This window comes from Euleptes europaea, chromosome 13 (genome assembly GCF_029931775.1).
Source record: "Euleptes europaea isolate rEulEur1 chromosome 13, rEulEur1.hap1, whole genome shotgun sequence".
Classification (NCBI taxonomy): Eukaryota; Metazoa; Chordata; class Lepidosauria; order Squamata; family Sphaerodactylidae; genus Euleptes; species Euleptes europaea.
Genome location: NC_079324.1, coordinates 2430691 through 2453399, shown reverse-complemented (window position 1 = coordinate 2453399; position 22709 = coordinate 2430691). Strand labels below are relative to the sequence as shown.

Genomic DNA, 22709 nt, shown 5'->3' with positions numbered 1-22709 from the left:
GCATTTACCCATTCTGTTTGACCGTCGGTTTGGGGATGGAAAGCACTTGAAAGACCTTGTTCCACCCCCACCAGTTTTAGGAAAGCTTTCCAGAACTTGGCTACATAGCTACTTCCGCGGTCGCTGACCACCTTGCGCGGGAAGCTATGGAGTCGGAAGACATGTGACATGAAGAGGCGGGCCAGTTTTGGGGCGGACGGGATACCTGAGCAAGGGACGAGATGCACCTGTTTAGAGAACAGGTCAGTGATTACCCAAAGTACAGTTTTCCCTTCACTGAGGGGGAGGTCAGTCATGAAATCCATTGCAATTACTTCCCAGGGTCTAGTGGGGGTCTCTAGCGGTTGTAAAAGCCCAGGAGGTTTACCCTGGGACCTTTTGACAGTAGCGCATACTGAGCAACTGTGGATGAACGAATCCACATTGGTTTGCATGCCCACCCACCAAAACTGTCTCCGTAACAAATGCAACATTTTTAGAAATCCAAAGTGCCTCGCAGTCTTGGCTCCATGGACTAACTGCAGAACCTCCCTTCGCAGTCCCTTAGGCACATACAGCTTAGAGTCTTTATACCAGTAACCCCCATGTTCAATCAGAGAAGCGGGGAGGGTTTGCGCAGAGAGTTCGGCGTGGCACCCGGAACGAAGAGAGTTCATAAAGGAGTGTTAGACCCACCCCATCTGGCATCGTGGGTACCGTGTTGGCGGGCTCCACTGCAGGAGGGGAAGCTGGCACCTCTGAGGGGGTCGAACGTTTTTGCTAACCCTTCCCCACTCTTTTAAAACCTTGTGGGGAAGTGAACTTTTAAAACCGATACTCTTTATTTTTGTCTTCACCCTTATACTAGGGGGGATGATGTTTTTCCAGTTTCTGAAATATGCTTGCAAATCAGCGGTCTATCTCACTGTTTTCTTTTGCTATAACTTTTTAAAGGGTGCAAAGTTTTTTTCCTTCCAACATCCGGCAGTCTCTGCCTAAGGTTTTTCTTTGTATCCTATGTTTATTATGAATCAATGTATATAGTTATCTGATTACAGTTCAGTTTAGCAATGTATTTTTTGAGTTTAGAAAACAATGTTTGTTTATGTATTGAAAGTTGAGCCTGGTGCATTGACTCATTCAATGTAACTGTTTTGAAAATATTTGCAAATTCAACATTGCACGCCTCCCGCTAAGATGGTCAAGTTCATTAGACAGTCCCATTTTTAATCTAAGATTTTAGTATAGTAATTGGTTCCCAAAACCCTTTGGCTTATACAATTCCGGGCTTTGGCATCTTCAATCAAGACTTCAAGCAACACGTGTAAAGTGTGTCGCCATTTCAGACGTGCATCCTCAGGCGACAAGGGGGGGAATTGATAGCATACGGGCCGCCTGAACTTCCGGACTGGACCTGGAAGCCCCATATGCAGGCACTCGACTACTGTTCTGGCCGCGCGCGCCCCCCAAACGCTACGGGACGGTCGCTGCGCGCTCCATTGAAATGGACACGGCTGCTCCTGCGAGCACCGTGCAGCCAGCAGCTAGGAAGCAGATGCAAGGGCAAACTCCAGCGAACCTGAGAGAATCCATGTTCCTGCGCAATCCTGTTCCAGCCGCAGCCATGCCGTGGAAAGCAGACCATCACGTAGTCAGTGCCAAACACCCCCCTTCCCCATTGCGACATCCAGAGCTTAATGGGCAGCCAGCAGCGATCCTGATAACAGCAATGAATCATTCCTCCAGCTATGCAGCAGCGATCCCCGAACGTTTGCAGAGATCGCACCCATTGTTCCAGAACGTTAATCACTTCAGCAGAGATCTCCCGGTTCCTCCCAAGTTGCAAAAGTCATTGGAATCAGAATAGATTTCCAAATTATCACTACCCCACCCCGGTAGCCACAAATTAATTCTTTTGTCACCTGGGAACCTAGGAGGGGTAAATCCCCTCTCCCCGCCCTCAGAAAAACAGCATATCAGGGGTGCCCCCAGCCCATTATACTACCTTAGGTCTTTCCTGGCACCTTTGCCATTACTCTGTCGGTTTGGGTTTTGCGCAGCCCGACCACGCTCCCTCCCATCTTGCTGGTCAAGTCTATGGGAACCCCTGCCCCCATCTCGGCTTTAACTTTCACTCTGTCTTAGTCTGCTTGAACTTGGACAACACCGCATCTGGAAAGGTAGATATTACACCTCATCGATACCTGCCACGTTGGCATCTGTGCTTGTATTCCTCTTTGAATTTCTTAGATATCTTGTGTGTGTGTGCAACACTGATTTGATTGAAAACTACATAAACTCTATTTAATCTGGAATCCGTTGCTTCTGTCTTTATTTAGAGGTCACAGTTATGGGCTCTGGTAGACAAAGGTTGTGATACTGCTATAAAAATAAATATTGTAATTTGCCATCTTGCTTAATAATTCCCCAAGTTAAAGGGCAATTTGGCTAACAAGAATGTCAGGTGTCATTTTTTACTCTTCCTGCTGAATTTTTATGGCGGTTGCCTTCAAACTGCCCAGTCAAATTCAATTTTTATTTCTTGGACCAACACTGATCCTGGGAAAGCCCGATCCCATGCCAAACTATGGAATTTATCCTCGTAAAAGAACTATCCCAGGTCTGTGAAATGTGCCCACATTTCTTCCACTACCTGAACATCTCTGCAACTGCTTTGCAGGCTCCTCTCTCTCCTCATTAGACTTCTGCTGCAAGGACTCACTGCCGTTCTCAGCTTCTCACTCATCTTGGATCAGGTAGTTTTGACCTATCATTGTCTCTCCCCCCTTATTCCTTTGCCCCATTCTCAGTTGTGTGTGTGTGTGTGTGTGTGTGTGTGTGTGTGTGTGTGTGTTTATTGGGAGGTAGAGGGTGGTTTTATTCTGGGTTTTACTTATGTAGTTGTATTTGTGGTCTTAAATGTCAGAGGCAGTTTTGGACGGCCATTAGTTGTGTGTCTGAGTGCTAAAAAATAAGTATTTCATTCAGTTTGAATCAGTTGGTCTCTGTTCCTTTTCTATTGGGAATATTGCACAGGAATAAAACCTCCATATATATGAGCAAAAGATCTCTTGTTTATCTGGCTGGAGACCCTATAACATGCTACGGTAATTCCCCCCTCTCTAGGTCCAGTTTAGGTAACACTACCATCTGCATCTGGTTTGCCGACTCTCTCTTTACTTAGCTCAGCCGACATGGCCCATGCTTTTGTAACTTTGCAGCTGGATTATGGTAAAGCACCCTATGTTGGGGCTGCCCTTGAAGACAACCTGGAAACTGCAGTTGATTCAAAATGCCACAGCCCAAATATTGTCAGGGGCTAGCCTCTATTAAAACAATCACATTGGCTGCTAGTTTGTTTATGGCCTTTAACACATGGCTGTATGTGAATTTATTTGTACCTGTAATATTGCATGATTTCCCCCAAAACTGAACACATGGGGAAAAGGAGCACCTGGCAAGAGCTGCCACTGCTCCATGCTCCTCCACCCCGCCATCCCCAGGAAGCGGGAGAGAGAGAGAAAGGTGGCCACGGGGTAGGGGGGTACTACTGCTGAGCGGCAGCCATTGGGCCAGCCAGGCTTCTTCCGGCGAGGGAGTCGACCCGGATGCTGAAATGCTCTGGGAAGCTCTCATGGTTGCAGAGGACTTTAAATTAAAGTCGGGCCAAACCAGCACTTTGAAGACCCAGAGAAGTTCCAGAATTGGGTGGGTTGATCACGCAGGCCATGTGTGTTGACTTGGCAGATTCACTACAAGCCAGGGAAATTACCCGGATAAACGGCCATGCATTCATGGCCATTGAGTCCAATTCAAGGTGCTGGTTAGACCCTTTAAAGCTCTTCATGGCTTAGGACCCATATATCTAAAGGACCATCTCCTCCCATATGTCCCAGTAAACAATCATAGATCTGGAATGGACCTCAAGGGTCATCTAGTCCAACCCCCTGTGCAATGGAGGAAATTCACAACTATCTCCCTCCATCACATCCCCAGTGACCCCTGCTCTATGCCCAGAGGAAGGCAAAAAACCTCCAGCATCCCTGGACAATCTGGCCTGGAGGAAAATTTCTTCCTAAACCCAAAATAATGATCCATCACCCTGGGTGTGTAAGAAAAGGCAATGAGAGCCGAGCACCGGCTCACCCCTTCCGGCCACCCGGTGCACCGACCACAGTCTTCAGGTTGAGGGCTACTGCCTGTCCCCCCCCCCCCGCCCATTAAGGCGACCTGCCTGCCATCAACCAGAGCCTGTGCCCTTTTCCACTGTAGTTCCCACTCTGTGGAACTGGATTTGTGAGGAGTTGATGGGAGCGCCCTCACTGGAAATCTTCAAGAGGAGCTGCAAGGCCATTTTATGTGCTGGGGCTTTTAATGGGATCTTTTGGAGGCAGGGTGTATCTGGGGATAATGTTTGAACTATGACTTGTAAGCCTCCTTGAGCCATGAGGAAAGGCAGGATATAAAGATTTTAAGTAAATAAATGAAAAAGAAGCAAACATTTTGTCCTCCTGAAAAATGCACTCCTTTTCTTTGGAGATTTCAGTGAGATCTTTTTTTGCTGGAGAGGAAGTGCAGAGGTGGAGTGTGCAAGACACCCCTCACACACACACCCAGCAGCAACGCTTTCCTGTGAACCTCTTTGCAGCCTCAGGTAGCTGCAGTTTCAGCATCGCCTTTTGTCAGAAAAAGACCTCTCCTTCCTGCCAGCAGCAGAGAGGCCATCTTGCGACCTGTTGGATGGGACTCCGCAGTCACATCACTGAGGAGACACAAAACTAATGCAAAGACAGGTTGAGGTGCCATCTCTCCTGCTGTGAATCAGCTTCACCTGATAATCACCAAAAAACGCTCACCGTGAGCTAAAGGCTTCCCACACAGAGGGGCGCCCTGCTTCCCACACAGATTAATGCCCCACCCGTTCTCTGTTTAGAGATAAAGCACTCACCCCATCAGTAAACAAGAAAATACATTCTGTCATTCATTGTCTCTCCATCCCAACAATAAAAACAAGTGCCCCTCTCTTGTTATAGGCTGTGTGTGTGTGAAGTGCCGTCAAGTCGCAGCCGACTTATGGTGACCCCTTTTGGGGTTTTCATGGCAGGAGACTAACAGAGGTGGTTTGCCAGTGCCTTCCTCTGCACAGCAACCCTGGTATTCCTTGGTGGTCTCCCATCCAAATACTAACCAGGGCCAACCCTGCTTAGCTTCTGAGATCTGACGAGATCAGGCTAGCCTGGGCCATCCAGGTCAGGTGTTATAGGCTAGATCTTTATTATTCTCCTTTCCCCACAACTTAATTACTTCAATTGTGTCAAGACTTTGCCAGGACCTAACCCACGAGACTGAGTCCAGGGAGAAAAGTGTTTCCTGCCTCCCCACACGCTACATAACAGAGAAGGAGGCTGCCCCTCAGCAGAGGTCAAAGCAGAGTTTTCATGAATAAGCCTTTTCCTCCAGAAGAAAAAGCCCTCTACTATTGCGATCCCCCCTCTCTTTCTCTTTCCCCCTTTTCAGCCACCTCATAAAACTAAGATGCAATTTTAGGAAACTACTAACAAGCCCAAGTAGAAGAAGGCAATTTTTTAAAATGTTCATTTTGATGCATTTTCCCGTATATTAAGGTATGTTTAAAAGAAAGGCCTCTTTCTTGCTGGCACTCCTCATTACCCATCCTAGGACACTTCTGTTGCCGTCCCTGGCTGGTTTGTCTAGACTGAATGGGTTAGAGAAGGAAGCAGCCCATGGAAAATGTATCTCATTGGCATCCAGTGTTGAAACTTTTGGGAGAAATGTTCAGAGGGGGAAATCAGCAAATCCATTTAAAATAATTATTTATTGTTAACGAGAAGATTGCCTATGTGGGAGGAAGAGTTTGTGCATTGTAAAAACTCCATAAGAGCCCTGAGCCATTGCAAACTGTGTGCACATACTGTGCATATGCACACATCCACGGGAACCCTCTCAGAGTCCTCAGTAATGGAAAGCAGGTACTAGTCTCCCCCACAACAGCATCTCCAAGAGGAGGATCTCAAATAACAGCCATCGTGACAAGCAGTCAAAGGCGATCTCTGCTAAGGAACATGGGCAGAGGGAGGAGCTGGCTGGGAAGAGCAAGTGGCCCTGGAGCAAGCCAAGCCCCTGTGGTGCTGCCAGGGTCACTGATATCAGCAGTGCAAACAGTGGGCATTAACTCACCCATGGCTCCCTCCTGGAGACAGGAGAAGACATTTGGTGGACTGACACCCACCACCATTGCTGATGAAGGGTCTCAGCCACTGAGGCACTGGCAGAGCATTGCGAGAGAGCTTGGTTATGCTTGCTCCTGGACGCCAGCAGCCCTAGAGGGCAGAGTGGCCCACTGGGAAATTTCCCTGACATGGAGTAGGGCTATTTTTCATTCATTTGGTGGTGCACAGACTTTTAGCCAATGCTTTTGAGGCAGCTTCAAATATACAAAAAAAAATCAATGAGTAAAATAAAAAACCCATACAGATTGCAGCATTATGAATAATAAAATTTCTCATAGTATAAACAAGTCATAGCTTAAAGAAATACCACTGCTAAAACAACCCAAACTGGATTAAGATGAGGCATCTAACCACAACTAATCAAAATTCCAGGGAGACAACTGAGTTTTTAGCACCCAGCCAGTTCCCGGCCAATCAAAATAGGGAGGGCATTACAGAGAGGGGAGGCCACTCCTGGAAAGGCCCTGTCTCTGAATGCATTTAACCTCAGAAGCACACAGAGCAGGACTTCTGCAGAAAATCTCTAATTGCTGGCAGGCTCATGGTAAAACAGGAGGTCCCAGGCCAGTGGTCAGCAAACTCATTAGTCAACAGAGCCAAATATCAACAGTACAACAATTGAGATTTCTTTTGAGAGCCAAAACACCTTTTAACAACCATTCATGCACGGGAGGTTTTGCCTTGGATTTGCCTCTCTCTAGATGCATATTTTCCCCATCTGCATTCTCAAAACTCTGCAGGGGGGCCTATTGTTGAGTTTTGAGGATCTGGATGGGGAAAATGTGCATCTGAGTGGCAAATCCAAGGCAAAACCTCCCATTCATAAATGGCCAATAACCACCCCATGCAGAGTTTTGAGAATCTGGATGGGGAAAATGTGCAGGTAGAGAGTACAAATCCCAAAAAGAGAGTACAAATGACTCAAACATGGCTTCGCCCCCAGGCCCCGACGTCCTCCTCCTCGCTGCCGCAGCCTGGGCTCCTTCCTTCCTTCCCTCCCCGGCCGGCATGCCGTCCGCCCATCCTCAACGCCTCAGCCTCGGCCTCCTCCGCCAGCCAAAACCAGTGTGAAAAATCCTGCCCGCTGATTGGCTGCCGCCGCCCGCCTTGTCGCCACCGGCCCTCGAGCGTTGCGTGCAAAACCCGGCTGCGCTGTGAGGGGAGGGAAAGGGGGGAGGAGGAGGAGGGCGCTTTCCAGAGCCGCATTCAAGGGGCCAGAGAGCCGCATGCGGCTCGCGAGCCATGGTTTGCCGACCACTGTCCCAGGCCATGTAGATTTTTTTAACAAGCACTCTGAACTGTGTTTAGAGTAGAGAGATAAATTTTCCAGATTTCCCCCCCCCCAGTTGGAGCAGGGGTAGGGTTGCCAGGTTCCTCTTCAGAACCAGTGGGAGATTTTGGGGGTTGGATCCTGAGGTGGGTGGGTTTTGGGGAGGGGAGGGTCTTCAATGCCATAGAGTCCAATTGTCAAATCGGCCATTTTCTCCAGGTGAACTGATCTCTATTGGCTGGAGATCAGTTGTAATAGAAGGGGATCTCCAGCTAGTACCTGGAAGTTGGCAACCCTAGGCAGGGGGACAGAATTTTTTTTGGGGGGGGGAGATGGAAATATATGCAATACTTACTTTATCAAACCTCAACTTTTTTCCTGATTTAATAACATAAAATGCCTCATGTATACCTTACTTAGCATATAAAAATGTATTATTTGGTATATTTATAAGTTTCTTCATTTTCTGTTAGAAAATTTGCAAACATACTAAATATTTGAAAGAGTTGCAAATTATGCTACCATAGAACATGTAACTTAATCAAAATTGAAGTTAAAAACAAATTATGTTGTATATAAAAGGATGTGTATTAGTTGGACAGAACCACTCTCATGCAGTCGTGTTAGGGAGGAGGAGGAGTACCAGCATATTAAAGGTAAAGGTCCCCTGTGCAAGCACAGGGTCATTCCTGACCCATGGGGTGACGTCACATCCCGACGTTTCCAAGACAGACTTTGTTTGCGGGGTGGTTTGCCAGTGCCTTCCCCAGTCATCTTTCCCTTTACCCCCAGCAAGCTGGGTATTCATTTTACCGACCTCGGAAGGATGGAAGGCTGAGTCGACCTTGAGCCGGCTACCAGAAACCGACTTCCGTCGGGATCGAACTCAGGTCAGTGCAGAGCTTGGGCTGCAGTACTGCAGCTTACCACTCTGTGCCACGGGGGTCTTACCAGCGTATTGGGACACTGTAAAACTTTATAACATTGAAAGCACTGAACTCTTTAATGGTTTATTATCATTAAAACTATAGCCTATTAATTGTTGCCAAAATTATTTACATTTAAAAACTATTTTTGAAAATGTTGCATATGCCTGCATTACATATAGGAATTATCATTATCTAATGCTATAGATTGCCTTACATAGCAATTTTCATACTACACACTATGAGTAAAAGCTTGATTTTCATTTAATTGACTCCAAAAGCAAAAATAAAAACCACAGGATTTTTGAGTGTTCTTCAAAATATTTCACAAAAAAATTGAAACAGTCCTCACTTTTTCATGTTATACATTTTGAATGAAGTGTTCTTTAAGACAAAGTTTTTTCACAAAGAGAAAAAATATTTCCTAAAGAGTATAAGATACACCCCCCCCCCCGGTGCTCCCTTGCTGGAAAAATTGAGAAAATTATCAGATTTTTTTTCATACTATATATTTGCAATGAGTGAAATGCTTTTGAAGACAAGGCTTTTCTCACTCAAAAAGATAGAATATTTTATAGGATTTTTGCCATTGGAAAAACTGAAAAAGTCCTGAGACTTCATCTGCTGTTTTACTTTTAACATGAAAACGCTTGCATTTCAATCATTGTAAAAGAAAAAATGTTTTATAAGCGGTTTCTTTTCCAGTGTTACCCAAAATTTCCCATTTTTTCCCGTTGGAAAAATTGAAAAAAGTCTTCAGGAAAAAATAGGAATTAGTTTTCCAATATTTTTCTGTGCTTGTTTCCAGGTCTTCACATCTCCAGTCCAGATGTGAAGTATTTTAGAAGTAAATAGATGAAGACCCTATAAAAAGGTGTCAGTCAGCCACCTCAGCCTGGCATATTGCCCCAACTAAAGCTTCCAAATGGTCTCTGAGGGCAGCTTTGCAAAAAACATGTTGCAGTAATCTATCCTTGTATGTGGTGTAGGGCTGTCGATTCGGTTCGGCCCGAACCGAAAAACAGCCGACTTTCCCCTGATTCGGCGGTTTTTAGTTCGGGACGAACCGAACTCAAAAATGGCGGGAAAACGGGGGAGCCGAATTCAGCGAGTTCAGGAGTTCACGAATAAATTCGGCAAATTCGGGGCGCAGCAGCATAACCGTCAGTAAGCAGCATTTTCCCCCGGCAAATCGGTGGCCAAGCTGGGTCTTCTTCTGGCCAATCAGTCAGGATTGAGTACTGGAGGAATCAGCTGCTGTGCGGCCCGGCCGGGGAGAGAAAGAGAGAGAAATTCTCGTGGGGGGTGGGTGTGCACATTCGCTCCTTTCTGTGGCTGCAAGGGGCGCATTTTTGGGGGTAGAGACCCCAAACTTTCAGTAGAGCTTCAGACGAGCCTTCTTAAGAGACCCCCCAGGTTTGTAAAGATGGGTTCAGTGGGGGCAGAAATATGGGCTTTCCCCCTTTTCTCTTTCCGTGGCTGCAGGGGGTGCATTTTTGGGGGTGCAACCCCCAAACATTCAGCATAGCTTCAGACGAGCCTTCTTAAGAGACCCCCCAAGTTTTGTAAACATTAGGTCAGGGGGTCCCGAGATATGGGCTCTCCCCTTTTCCCTATTGGGACGAATGGATCACCCGATCCTGTATGCATCTCCAGAGCGGCAAATCCAAGGCAAAACCTCCTGTGCTTAAATAGAATCATATTGGATTACCCATTCTTCCCAGCCCCTCCTGATGGAACAGAAGGCAGCCACAGTAAGACCCCTTTGGGGGCTTTAATCTATATTTTTTCTCCTGTGTGTGTGGGGGGGGGGGAAGCAGAGTCTGTGTGTGTGTGTGGAGAGGGAGCAGTTTCTGTGGGTGGGGGGGAAGCCAAAGGGGGCTTTCGCCCATTCTGCCTGGGGTGTGTGTGCCCCCTCGAGTCTCTATTTTGATGCTTGCTCAAAACTGGTTTTCAAATGGTGACTTAAAGAATGCATTTGCCTGGTCCCGACTCGAGTCCGATGCAAAAGGGGAAATTCCACCCCCTCCTGCTCATTATGCATAGCTAGCTGCCTCTGTCCCTTTCCATGGTTTGCAAACTCCCAGGTGTCAGGTGTTGCTTTGCATGGTTGCAAACGTGTTACTTTGCATGGTTGTGTTGCTTTGCAAACTTCTTCGCACCTGCCCCGCCCTTGCTCCCCGCAGCTCAGCTGTTTGTCAGGGCTGGGAGCTATTAGCGTGGGCGGCAAGCTCTGCTCAGAGATGCACATTAAGGGTGCCGGGACCCCTTTCGGGGCCCATATCTCAGCCCCCCCTGACCCAATCTTTACAAAACCTGGGGGGTCTTGCAAGAAGGGTCCTTTGAAGCTCCGCTGAAAGTTTGGGACCTCTACCCCCAAAAATGCCCCCCTGGAGCCTCGGAAAGGCGCGGTTGTGTTTTTAATGGCTTTATTCAGCCAATTTTTTTCCCCGAACTTTGAATTCGCGCCGAATTGCATGGACCCGAAGCAGGGGAGTTCGGACTTTGGCATATCCTGAATCCAGACGGGCCGAATTCGGCCGAATCCGAACTATTCCTATTTTTTTTTCCAACAGCCCTAATGTGGTGACAACATGGGAAAGTGGGGCCATTGTACTTTCAAGGAAGCAGGGAGCCGAGCAAAGGTGGAGAGAGAGAGAGCAACGTTTGCCACCAGCAGGAATTGTAGGTAGGGCTGTTGAAATTTTTTGGGGGGAAATTCGCATTCGGCAAAATTTGGCCCGTTTTGATTCGAGAAATGCCGAAGTCTGAACTCCCCCGATTCGGATCCGGGGAATTTGGTCGAATTCCCAAATCAATTCGGCCGAATAAAGGCGGGCGGGAAGGGGGGAAGGGGGACGGTGGGGGTTTAGCACTCCCCCCTTCCCGGTCCGATGCTCAGCTATTGGGGGGGGCGGGGACCCGCCCAACAGCTGAGCAGGGGGGAAGTGCTCCGCGCTGCCTGCCCAGTCAGTGCGGAGCACTTCCCCCCGTCTAAATCTCAGCTGTTGGGCGGGACCTGCCCAACAGCTGAGCTGGGGGGGGGAGTGCTCCACGTTGCCTGGGCAGGCAAAGCAGAGCACTTTAAAGACCGCCCCGCCCAGTTTCCTGATCTCCCCAGTCCAAGCCGAACCTTCTGGCATTCACTCCAGCTACTTTTGCCTGTGGGCATGAGGCAGACTTTTCATACCTGGTTTTTTTACATACTCCATGCCCTGGAGTTTTCATTCATTCTTTTTCTGATGAGATTTTCTGAGTCTTTATAGTCTTTACTCTTTAAATTTATGTACTGTGGAAGGGGGCCTTCTCCCAAAAACCAATCCAGCTATTGCTCATTTGCTTTTTTCAAATATTTCCCCTTTAATTTTCTAATTTAAAATAATCTCAAGTGCAATAGCCTAGCAAATTTGTACTGTCTGAGCATCCTGACATTGAATTATGGAGACATTATAGGAAGGGGCCATGATTCATTGGTAGAACATCTGCTTGTATTCAGAAGATCCCAGGTTCAGTCCCTGGAATCTCCAGTTAGAAGATGTGAAAGTAGGTGATGTGAAAGACCTCTGCCTGAGTTCCGGGAGAACCGTTGCCAGTCTGAGTAGACAGTACTATCCTTGATGGACCAAGGCAGCATAAGGCAGATTCATAAGTTCAGTTCTAGAAAGGAATAATATTATTCTGCAATCCCAAACCTTCTATACATCAGATTAAATAATTGCCTGTCTCTTCCACAGGAGTCAGTTGCATAGGCTGACTGTTGGCTCACTAGAAAGAAAATACATCAAAGGATTACTCCATTGCCTTCAAGGCTTTTGAGAGTGTTCAATTTTATTTTATTTTTATAAGATCTGCACGCCATGTTTCAAGAAAGGTTCTCAAAATGGCTTATAATATAATACTGCAAAACAATGCAAATTCTAAAAACAAACTGAACAGGCATAATGATTAAACTACAGTACATATCTTTTAAAAAGTAACCCTGACCCAACATCCTGTAGAATAAAAATATCTTCACTTGTTTCTAAAAGGAATTCAGGGAGGGACACAAATCAGCTTCAAGTGTTCAAAAGTTCCGGTGTGACCACAAAAATGCATGAAACTTTGCATGTGTAAAACATTAGGCTGCCTTATGCTCAGTCAGACCATTTCAGTGCAATCCAATGCACACCTCCCTGGGAATACAGTGTGACTCACCTCTTGGTAAACCTGCCTAGTACTGCACTGTTGGTCTATTGAGGTCTCCTCAGACTGGCAGAAACTCTCCACGGTCTCAGGGATAGGTCTTTCCTATCACCTGCTTCCTGATCCTTTTAACCAGGGGTGGGATGGACTAGAGGATCTTCTGCATGCAAAGGAGATCCGCTATGACTGGGCAGATGTTCTACGACAAACAGGCTTTGTAGGCTGAACTTAGAACTGGGTGTGGGTTAGGGAGAAATAATTAGGAAAGGTACTGCTTGAGATAATCAGGGCCCAGACCATTTAAGACCTCTCAGAGCAAGGCCATTGGTCTGCACTGAACCCAGCAACAAACAGACAGCCAACACAATTGCCTTAAAATACGTGTGAAGTGTTCTTATTACTGTATAACTCAACAGCACAGCAGTGGCTAGCCTTCCAGGCTGTCTGATTTTATTTACTTCACTAATATCCCACCTTTTTCCCCAATGGAGACTCAAAGTGGTTTACATCATATTCCTTTCTTCCCTTTTATCCTCATCACAACCCTTTGAGGTAGGTTAGCCTGAGAGGGTGTGACTGGCCCAAGGTCACTGAGTGAGCTTCCATGGCATGAATGGAGATTCGAACCTAGGTCTTAAAAGCATTAGCAACTGTAACAATCCAGTCTGTATACATTTATGGTGGTAGTCAGGCGTCTATGAAGCAGGTCAACCAACCATAGCTGGTAAAAGACACTATGAACCACAATGGCTTCCTAGCAATTCAAAAAACAGCCTTAGGTTCAGGAGTCATGGCAAATTAAGAACTTTCCTCTCAAGGAAGAGGGCCGCCCCTTCCAAGACAGGCATTCCCCCAGCCAGCCACTCCATTGAGTCTACCATCATCAGCTTTATCTTGTCCAGGTAGGTATTCAGTTTATTAGGCCTTAACCAGGCCATATCCTAGATCAGGGGTGGGGAACCTCCGGCTCCCGGGCCGGATCCGGCCCGAGAGATCATTTTATCCGGCCCCGGTGCTGATTCCAGGAGTTCCAGGGCCATGCCGCTCCAGCTCTCGCTAGCTAGGCTCTCTCCTCGTCAGTTCGGGCTTTGCCAATTGAGTGACTGTGGGGCCCTTTCTCCCATCTCTCCTCTCTTCCTGTAGAGACTCACAACTTCTGCCCAAAAAGTGCGCTTGGCCGGAAGCCCCCCTCCCCTTTGTCTCACCGGCTGTTTCTAGGTGAGTGGGTGGCGTGCCCTGCTCTTCCAGCTCAGTGGGCCCCTACGCGGCCCTCTCTTCGCTCTCCGACTTAAAGCTGCTTGGGCTCCCGGAGCTTATGCCACCATCTCCCCCCTCGCCTGCCTGCCACTGGCCGCTCCCTCCGCCGGCTCGGTGGGACCCTGCACGGCCCTCCCCTCGCTTTCCCCCGGGCTGAGGACAAAAGGTAAAGCTGGCTCTCCAGCCATGCCAGCCTCAAACTTTCCTCCCCACCCCCCTAGCTTGCCTCTGACCCGTGCAGCGGGGCGATCTGGTGAGTGCGTGTGTGCGTGCGCAAGAGAGATCCCCGGGCTGTTGTGCAGCCGGGTGAGTGTGTGTGTGTGTGTGTGCAGGAGAGATCCCCGGGCTGCTGTGCAGCTGGGTGACTGCGTGCGTGTGTTGTGCGAGAGAGAGAGAGAGAGAGATCCCCTGGCTGCTGTGCAGCCCGGTGAGTGTGTGCGTGTGTGTGCGAGAGAAAGAGAGAGATCCCCGGGCCATAGTGCAGCCTGGTGAGTGCATGTGTGTTTGCAAGAGAGATCCCCGGGTCGCTGTGCAGCCCGGTGAGTGTGTGCATGTGTGTGCGAGAGAGAGAGAGATCCCCGGGCCGCTGTGCAGCCCGGTGTGTGCGAGAGAGAGAGAGAGAGAGTGAGAGAGATCCCCGGGCCTCTGTGCAGCCCAGTGTGTGCGTGTGTGTGAAAGAGAGAGAGATCCCCGGGCCATTGTGCAGCCCGGTGAGTGCACGTGTGTTTGCGCGAGAGATCCCCGGGCCGCTGTGCAGCCCGGTGTGTGTGTGTGCGTGAGAGAGAGAGAGATCCCAGTGTGGGGGTGTGTGTGGAAGCCTGCCTCCCTCCCTCTTTCCTTTCTTTCCTTCCTTCACTATCCGACTGAAAGGAAAGTTATCTCGGGATAAGCAGGTTTTTTCCCCTGCCTGTGAAGCCACATAAGCAGTTTGGCTTGGTCCACGTACTGCCGGTCCAGCAGGCTTACTTCGCCCAAAACCGTCAGGTTTTCTAGGCTCCACTCGCCTGCAATTCTCCCAACTGCACGTCAGGCTCCGGAACCCTTTTTCCGGGTCTTTTGTATACCCGCTTCGTCAGTGCTGGGAGTGTGCGTTCTTCGGCAAGACGACTGCTCACCAGGATGATTCTTTTCCCAGCTTGGATTTCACTCACTGAAGCAAGTTCGCCCAGAGTTTATTTTGTTCAATTGAGGCTTTTTATTTAGCTTAAGCATATTGTGTATATATTGTGTAACATTTGGCTTAGACCTATAGTGATTTGTTTCAATATGATCAGATTGTGTGCCATCAGTGCTTACTTTGTTGCTTAATTCCAATTATTTAAGCACGAGGTTTTCTTTTGAATACTAAACCTCCCGGTGGTGGCTGGAGACCTGGCAGCCCTAGCCTCCCCCCCCCCACGCGCGCCAGGTGATCTACACCTGATATGGCCCCCGAACGAAGTTATAAGTGTGCAAATGGCCCTTGGCAGGAAAAAGGTTCCCCACCCCTGTCCTAGATATTAACTGTCCCATCCCCAGCAAAGCACACCCTCCCTTCCAATTCAATTGAAGCAAATGGGCTTAGAAGGGTGTAATTGTTGTTAGGGTTGTGTCATAACTAGAGATGTGAACGCCCCCCCCCCCAAACAAAAAAAATCTGGAAACATTGGGAGGGGAAAAAACAGTTTTCCCCTCCCAAGGCCTTTTTTCAATTTTTCTGATGGAAAAATTGGAAATGTAGGGGACTACTGAAAAAAAAACACTTCCTATTAAATATTTTCTTTCAGAATGAGTGAAATGCTTTTAAAGACAAGGTAGGCATGCTGTAGACATTTACAGCTCTTGAATCCAAGATGCATTTCTGCACCAAGAAGGATACCTCATCTTCATGAGGGAAGCATGCAGGGCTTTCTTTGCCTCTCAACTACTGCGTGCCTTCTGTTGTCCTTTTGACCTAACTTTTCCCTTGGGTGTTTGTTTGTTTGTTTATTCATTCATTATATTCTTATCCCAACCTTCCCAACTAAAGACAGGCTCAGAGCAGCTAACAGTATAAAATTACTGAAATTAAAACCATAAATAACATATATATAAACAATTAAATTATTAATGAACAATAATGGTGTCCTGATCATGGGTCCCAGATGATGTTATGATTTCCGATTCGTACCCAGCGTGGGGAGCCACAAGATGTTAATGGGTGAGAAAAAAGAGAAGAGGGAAGAGAGAGAGGGAGGAAGGAAGGAAGGGAAAATGGGAAAGAAGACAAGGAGGGAAGGGAAGGGAGAGGGGAAGGGAGGCCAGCTAAAAGAACCTGCTGTTCTCAACAGCCTTTTCACCTCTCCCTCAAACCACCATGACCTGTGTGCGCTAATTTGCTGGAGAGGGAAAACAAACAAAAAAAAGATTAGAAGGAGGTGAGCAGAAACTGCACCCAAGCTGGGCAGTGCAATCCTAAGTGGGGGGCGGGGAGGGTTGTTGTGGCTTGCTGGCCCAGCGCTGCAAGCCAAAAATGTAATTTACTGAAAACCTCGTGAAAGTACACCATTCGGTTTCACTTTTACAGGTGCAAGTTTGTGCCAGCAAAAGGGGGAGTTCCTGGAGCGAAAGGGCTCAGGGAGCTCACTAAAGACAAACCCTGCCCCCCCCCCCCCCGCGGCTTCACCAGAGAAACGCTGCTGCAGTGGCCCACAGTGGCCATCGTGCCCCTGGTGCTGCTGCCGGTGTAAGTAGCTTTGTGGTGGTGCAAGTGCCCAATTGGACAGCGCAAGAGGCACTTATGTCGCCGCAGGGGTCACACCACCTCCAAACCCTTTTTGCCCCCCTCCTTCAAGATTGAACTGTCAGAAGAAAACTGAAAGTTTAACTGAGAACTGATCTCTCTCTAACCAGCAGCCACAGAAGGAAGAAAACAGCATCTAGCTGGAACTAGATCTAGCTGTGCTGATATTATTATTGACCCTTTGTGTGATCCCTTTTCTGACCAAATAATACATTTTATGTTTGTTACCTCAAAGTTTGTGTTTTCTATTTGACTCCTATTTTTTCTACTTTTCAGATAGCAAAATTTAAGGCAGATGTGCTGAGGTAGCAAAGGGTGCATCAGCTTGCATTTTTCTCTCAAGTATTGCATATGTTTGCATTTTTGCTTGTAGAAAACTAAGGCATTTAGAACTTTTTAATTCCATAACATCAAATATTGCACTTTTATATGCCAAGTAAGTTATAAATGATACATTTTATGTTTTTAAAGCAGTCGAATTAGTTTAGATGTGATAGGACAGCAAGTATTGCACATATGTCAAGTTTTCTCAGCCTTTTTTTGAAAAACAAATTCTCCAGTTGTAACTGATGCTCATAGTGGCGCCTGACTCTGATGAACAGGTGCAGTAGAGCTCTGTATCACCAGCGTGGTGCATCTCCACTGCACAGCGCTGCCTCTCCAGGCAATCTCCCCCAGTCATCTCATGCCAATTTTATAAGCCATATGAGACAAAACTGAACTTTGAGAAAGCCTGTAGAAGGACACCGAAGAAGAACCACTGTTAGCAAGTAGTTATTAAAATCTTCAGTGGAGAGAGCGAATTGCTGTGGACCCTGGCCACGGGCAAGCGAAGACTCAGCCTGTGTCACTGTTTCTCTCTTACACACTGTCCAGATGCCTGCAAGGGCCTCATTTTTTTCATATCTCTTTGCTCCTTACAGGACCAATGAAATAGAACAAACTTCCACTGTCGATTCTGAGGCACTGACAGCAAGGGAGCAACATGATGTACAAGGCAGGGATTGTTTCACTGGAGTTCAGGTCCACAGCCAAAAATGGTGAGATGGCGGAGAGCAGTTATCTGTGTACAGTGAGGCACACAAGAAAATGAGCACAAAGTTGTCCTTTTCAGATGGCCTGCCCTGCACGTCTGTAGCCTGATGGACCACACAGACTGGTGACTGTGCTGCTCCTACCTAGGCTGACCAGAGGTGTTGGGTACTGGAGGTGGCGACCGGCAGCGGAGAGGGGTGGAATTCCTGAGCTGGATAATACCTCATTTTGCACACTCCAAGGCTGCGAGTGTGGAAACATCTTTTCCCTTTGGGCATGATGGCGGCCTCACAACATCAAAAGTTGGTGCAGCCAAGGAGTGGCTAATTCCACTCAAGGAATTTTTCTGTGCAGATACTGTTGCCGGTGCCATTGTTGCTCAATTCACACTTGAAGCTGAAATTCCATGCAGCGCCTCACCATCTCAGGCCCCTCTTTACTGCTGTGTAGAAGAGGAAAATATTCCAGCATTGACACACACTGCCAATGCGACAGAAATAGTGTGACTGTACTGTTCCGAAAAACCTTTTCCGGTTTAAAAAATTCAGCTTTTTTTTTTTTTTTTTTTTGCCCCATAGGGTTCTTAGTGCAAGAGACAAGAAACGTTTGAAGGAAGTTTGCCATTGCCTGCCTCCGCGTCATGATCCTGGTATTCCTTGGAGGTCTCCCATTCAAATACTAGCCAGGGTCAGGGCTGACAGCGTGTGACTGGCCCAAGGTCACCCAGCAAGCTTCCATAGTGCATATGGGTTTCCCAGGTGCTTAACCATGACACTATGCTGGCTCTCAAATCAGGCTTTCCCCCACAAAAACCGATATTATAATAAGTCAAATAGTCTTTAAGATGCTATGACTGTTTGTAATTGTTGCTGAAGAGTGTACACATGCTTATAAAGGAGCCACACCTTTGTAGGCAAGCATGTTACTAAATGCGGGGACTAACCACATTCCCACAAAATCACATATTCCCACCCCACCGCTCTATGGGATAAAAAACTGAAATGGTGCAGCCTCCAATTTCCCCATAATATGAATGACTCAGTGTAATCCATACACATATGTCAAAAGACTTCAGTCAAGAGAAGTCTTACAGCAGACTTTTCTCCTGTTTGTCAGTGCTTTGTACCATGGCCAGACAACCATCAGGCCCCCTAAGTTCCCCCCGCCCGCCCAGGCCAACACAAGGTTAGCACTGAAAACAATGTGACACAACTTTGAATTCAGCTACTGAGAACATGAATTTCCCCCCAGCTCTGTCTTACACTAAGGCAACTTGGAAAGTCTTCTCAAAGCAGCCCCCGAGTTAGGGTACTAATCAAGGTACTACGCTACTGTTGCTGTTGGATTTTTGAACTTGCTTCTCCCCCCACCCCTCAAAACATTTAGAGGAAAGAAAGCACATAGAAATGGTCACCAGGTATGATATGCATAGAACAGAAATGTCCCCGGCATTCGCGTGGGGTTTGGTTCACAACTACCAGTGGAGCGCACGCTTATCCTGTCTTCACACAAGAGCAATAACACCTTTGACTAGGAACAATGTGCGTGGGGCTGCCCCGGGGAAAGTCCCATGCCAACTTGCAGGGCTTGTGTGGAACTGGCGCAATAACTGATCACATGATCCCCAGTTGGAGACTGGATGTGATGCTTGGCGTCAGGACCTCAAGGAAGTCCTACCAACACCACCCCGGCACGTGGTTCTCAACCTCCTCGGAAGTTCTCTGCACCTGAAGCACGTCGAGCCCAGGATATATAACAAAGATGGATGGATACCAGCAACATTTTTTTCTAACGGCTACTCTTTTTAGAGGGACACACCAACACTACAGATGGGTTTTGGTTGGTGAAATGGAACAAGACTGGAAGGGTTAGCCTATAAACATAACACACCCACACACCACTGCCCTGATCTGAATAAGGTGCTTGCCATGAAAGTGCTGGGAAGATCCATTCAGGGATCTCCTGCTATCTCCTCCAGTTTGACTCCCAGGCATTTCCCTTAGCTGCCCTAAGGAGTGTTTGTAAGAGAGGATTCTCAAGAGAGGATTCTTTGCGGAAAGCCGGCAAGCAGAATAGAACTGATGGACTTCCCTTGCGCAGGCAGGGCCTTGGTCAGAAAATAAACACTGAAGCTACACTCAAGGAGCATCTGGTTGGCTGGGGAGGCCGGCCAGAGCCCCGCCGCACCCCCACGCCCGCCGTCGGTCCTGCTCCTGCCCCTTGGCCTTGGCCTGCAGGGGGTGACTAACTTCCTTTTCTGTCCCCCGGTTCTATTTTGCCCGCAGGCCCCACGGCCCAGGCTCTCCGGCGATGCGGGGCCGTGTCCTCCTCCTCCTCCTCCTCCTCCTCCGTGCCGGCGCCCTTACCTTGCAGTCCCGCAGGCAGGAGCGGACGGAGTAGTCGTCGGCGGGCAGGAACTTGTCGAGCAGGAGGAGGAAGTCCTGGTACTTTTCCTGAGCGTGTTGGTCGAGGCGCGCGTAGGCCTCGAGGCAGGCGGGGCAGGCCTCGCCGCGGAGGTCGGCCAGCAGGGCGTCGAGGCGGCAGTCGAGGCTCTCGGGGCCGGCCATGCCCAGCAGCAGGTCCCGCAGGGTGTAGCGGTCGCAGAAGGGCAGGCGGAAGCGGGCCAGGTGGCGCTGCCACAGGCGGGCGGCGGGCGGCGGGGGCGCGCGCGGCGGGGGCGCGGGCGGCCAGGGGGCGCGCGGGCTGCAGGCGCCGCGCAGGCCGGCGGGGGCGGGGGGCGCGCAGGGGGGGGCCTCGTCGTCGCCGGGGGGGGGCCCCCGCTCGTGGGCGCGCAGCTCGGCGGCGGCGCACAGCCACAGCTGGTCGGCCAGCAGCACGGTGAGGAAGAGCAGCGAGGCCAGCGAGCGGCGCCAGCGCTGCGCCGCCTCGCCCTCGGCGCACGGCTTCTCGGCCTGGCACGGCGCGCCCGGCGGCAGCCCGGCCCCGCCGCGCATCTTGCCCGGGGGCGGCGCCGAGGGGGCCGGGCGCGCGCCCGGGGGGGCGGCGGCGGCGGCGGCGGCGGCGGAGGAGGCTCCTGGCCGCGCCCCCTCCCCGCGAATGTCACCTGCCTCCGCCGCCGCCGCCGCCGCCGCCGCCGCCCCCCCGGCCCGGCGGCGGCCGCGGCTGTGGCGGCTGTTGCGGCGGCGGCAGCGCCATCGCGGTCCCGGCGGCCCGGCCCCCTCCGCCGCCTCGGCCCGCGCGGGGGCCCCCAGCCTCCTGCCGCGGGGCTGCTACGGGCTGCGGCCCGCCCGGCCATGGCGCCGCGCCGCCCCGCCGCCGCCGCCCGCCATGGGCCGCCCGCCACAGACCAGGCCGCGCCGCGCCCGCATCACAGCCCCCGCCCCTGGCCGGCCGGCCGGCCGCTCGCTCGCTCGCTGGGTCCGTCAGCGCCGCCGGGCCCTCCTCATCGTCAGCCCCGCTGCGCCGGCCCGGCTCGGCTCGCTGGCGCCGCCCTCCGCCCCGGCGTGGCCTGGCTCCGCGCCGCCGCTCAGTGGCCTCTCCGCCGCCGCGGCTGGCGCGCCGCCTCCCGTCCGCCGGGGAGCCTCCCGCCGCCGACGCCGCCGCGGCTCCGCCCGGCCATCCCCGCCGCCCTCAGGCCGTCGCCGCCCGCCGCGGCGCGCAGCAGCACAACACCTGGCCAGACCGAGCGGCGGGGGCGGGGCGGGGCGGCGAGGGGGCGAGGGGCGGCGCTCACCCGCCCCCCCCGCCCCCAGCTCATTGGCTGCGCGGCCAGCACGGGGGGGGGGAGCCGCGCCGCCGCGCGCCGGGCGAGGAGGGGCGGGGGCTGCCCAGGGGCCGGCGGGCGGGCGGGCGGGCGGGCGGGGGGGGGGGGGTCCGTGGTGCTGAAGGACAGCTCCGGGCCCCGCGCCGCCCGCAACACGCCGGGTAAGGCGGGGCGGGCGCGGGGCGGGGCGGGGGTGGCGAGCCGACCCGCTCCCTCGCGCTCGCCGCCGGGCGACAGGTCCGCCCGCTCCAGCGGCGGGGCGGGGCAGGGCGGGGCGCTTCCCCCGGCGGGAGTCCCGCGGGCGCGGAAGGCGAGTCCCGCGGAGGCCTCCCGCCCCGCCCGGCGCACCCCCTCCCCTCCCCTCCGGGCCCCGGGACCAGCGCGCCGGGCGGGGGAACGGCAAAGCCCGCCACGTGCGCTCGCCCCCGCGTCCCGCCCCACAGGCCGCGGCTGGGGAGGGCTGCCCGGCTGCAGCGGGCCTGAGGCGGGGGGCGGTCCCCCCCCCGGCTCTGGTGCCGCCAGCCCCCTCCTGCCTGCCTGCCTGCCTGCGGCCGGCTCGCCTTGACCTCCCTGGTCTCAGACCCCCGGGACGGGGGGGGGGCTCTCTTCCCCCGTGCAGCTCGGGGCGGGGAGCCATCAGGACCCATCCACCGGGACTGGCCCCCCCTCTTCTTTCCGGAGGAGGAGGAGGGAGGGCAAGCAAGGGCGCGGGCCGATCAGGGCCTGTGGCCGAGGAAGCCGTGGGGGGGAGGGGCTGCGGGCGCTTGACCGTCTCCCCCTCCCCCCCCACGCTTCCCAATCAGGTCGGTACAACAGAAGGAAGGGGGGCCAGCAGCTTGAGCCGGCCCCCCCCCCGCCCCGCCATGGCTTCCAGAAGAAGCAGAGCCAAACCCCGCATGGCTTCCACAGGAGGCGGAGCCAGGTGGAAGCCCCTCCCCGAAGGGGGGAGGGAACCACGCCAGGCGCTGCCCTGCTCCCCCGAACCTCCCGTGGAAAACCTTTTCGTTGGGATGAAGGCGGCCAATAACAAGCCCTGCTTTACCGTGGCCCCGCCCACTTTCTGAAATGCTTGGTGGGTGGGTGCCAAGAGAAGTACTGGCAGGCGCCATGGCAACCACAGGCACCACGCCGGGAAACCCTGGCCTGGGGGGTTTGTGTGTGTGTGTGTGTGTGTGTGTGTGTTCTGCGTGGGCCCCTTTCGCTCCAGACCTTTCGCCCCTCCCCCTTCAAATGAGAAGGAGGCAGCTGTTCGTTTCAAGGAGGAGAGAAAACCCAGGACAGGACGATTCATGCAGGTTGCTGTCTCGCAATAAAATTGTGTTGC

The 22709-nt window shown here is 51.5% G+C and overlaps 1 protein-coding gene across 1 annotated transcript in view; it reads right to left on the bottom strand.

The window, feature by feature from the left end:
• Positions 1-20615, bottom strand: part of NALF2 (NALCN channel auxiliary factor 2) — a 97632-nt gene extending 77017 nt beyond the window's left edge. The window contains exon 1 of the mRNA XM_056859715.1: positions 20028-20615. Coding sequence (XP_056715693.1) covers positions 20028-20615 — 588 coding nt within the window. The remainder of the gene's footprint in view (positions 1-20027) is intronic.
• Positions 20616-22709: the final 2094 nt, after the last annotated feature.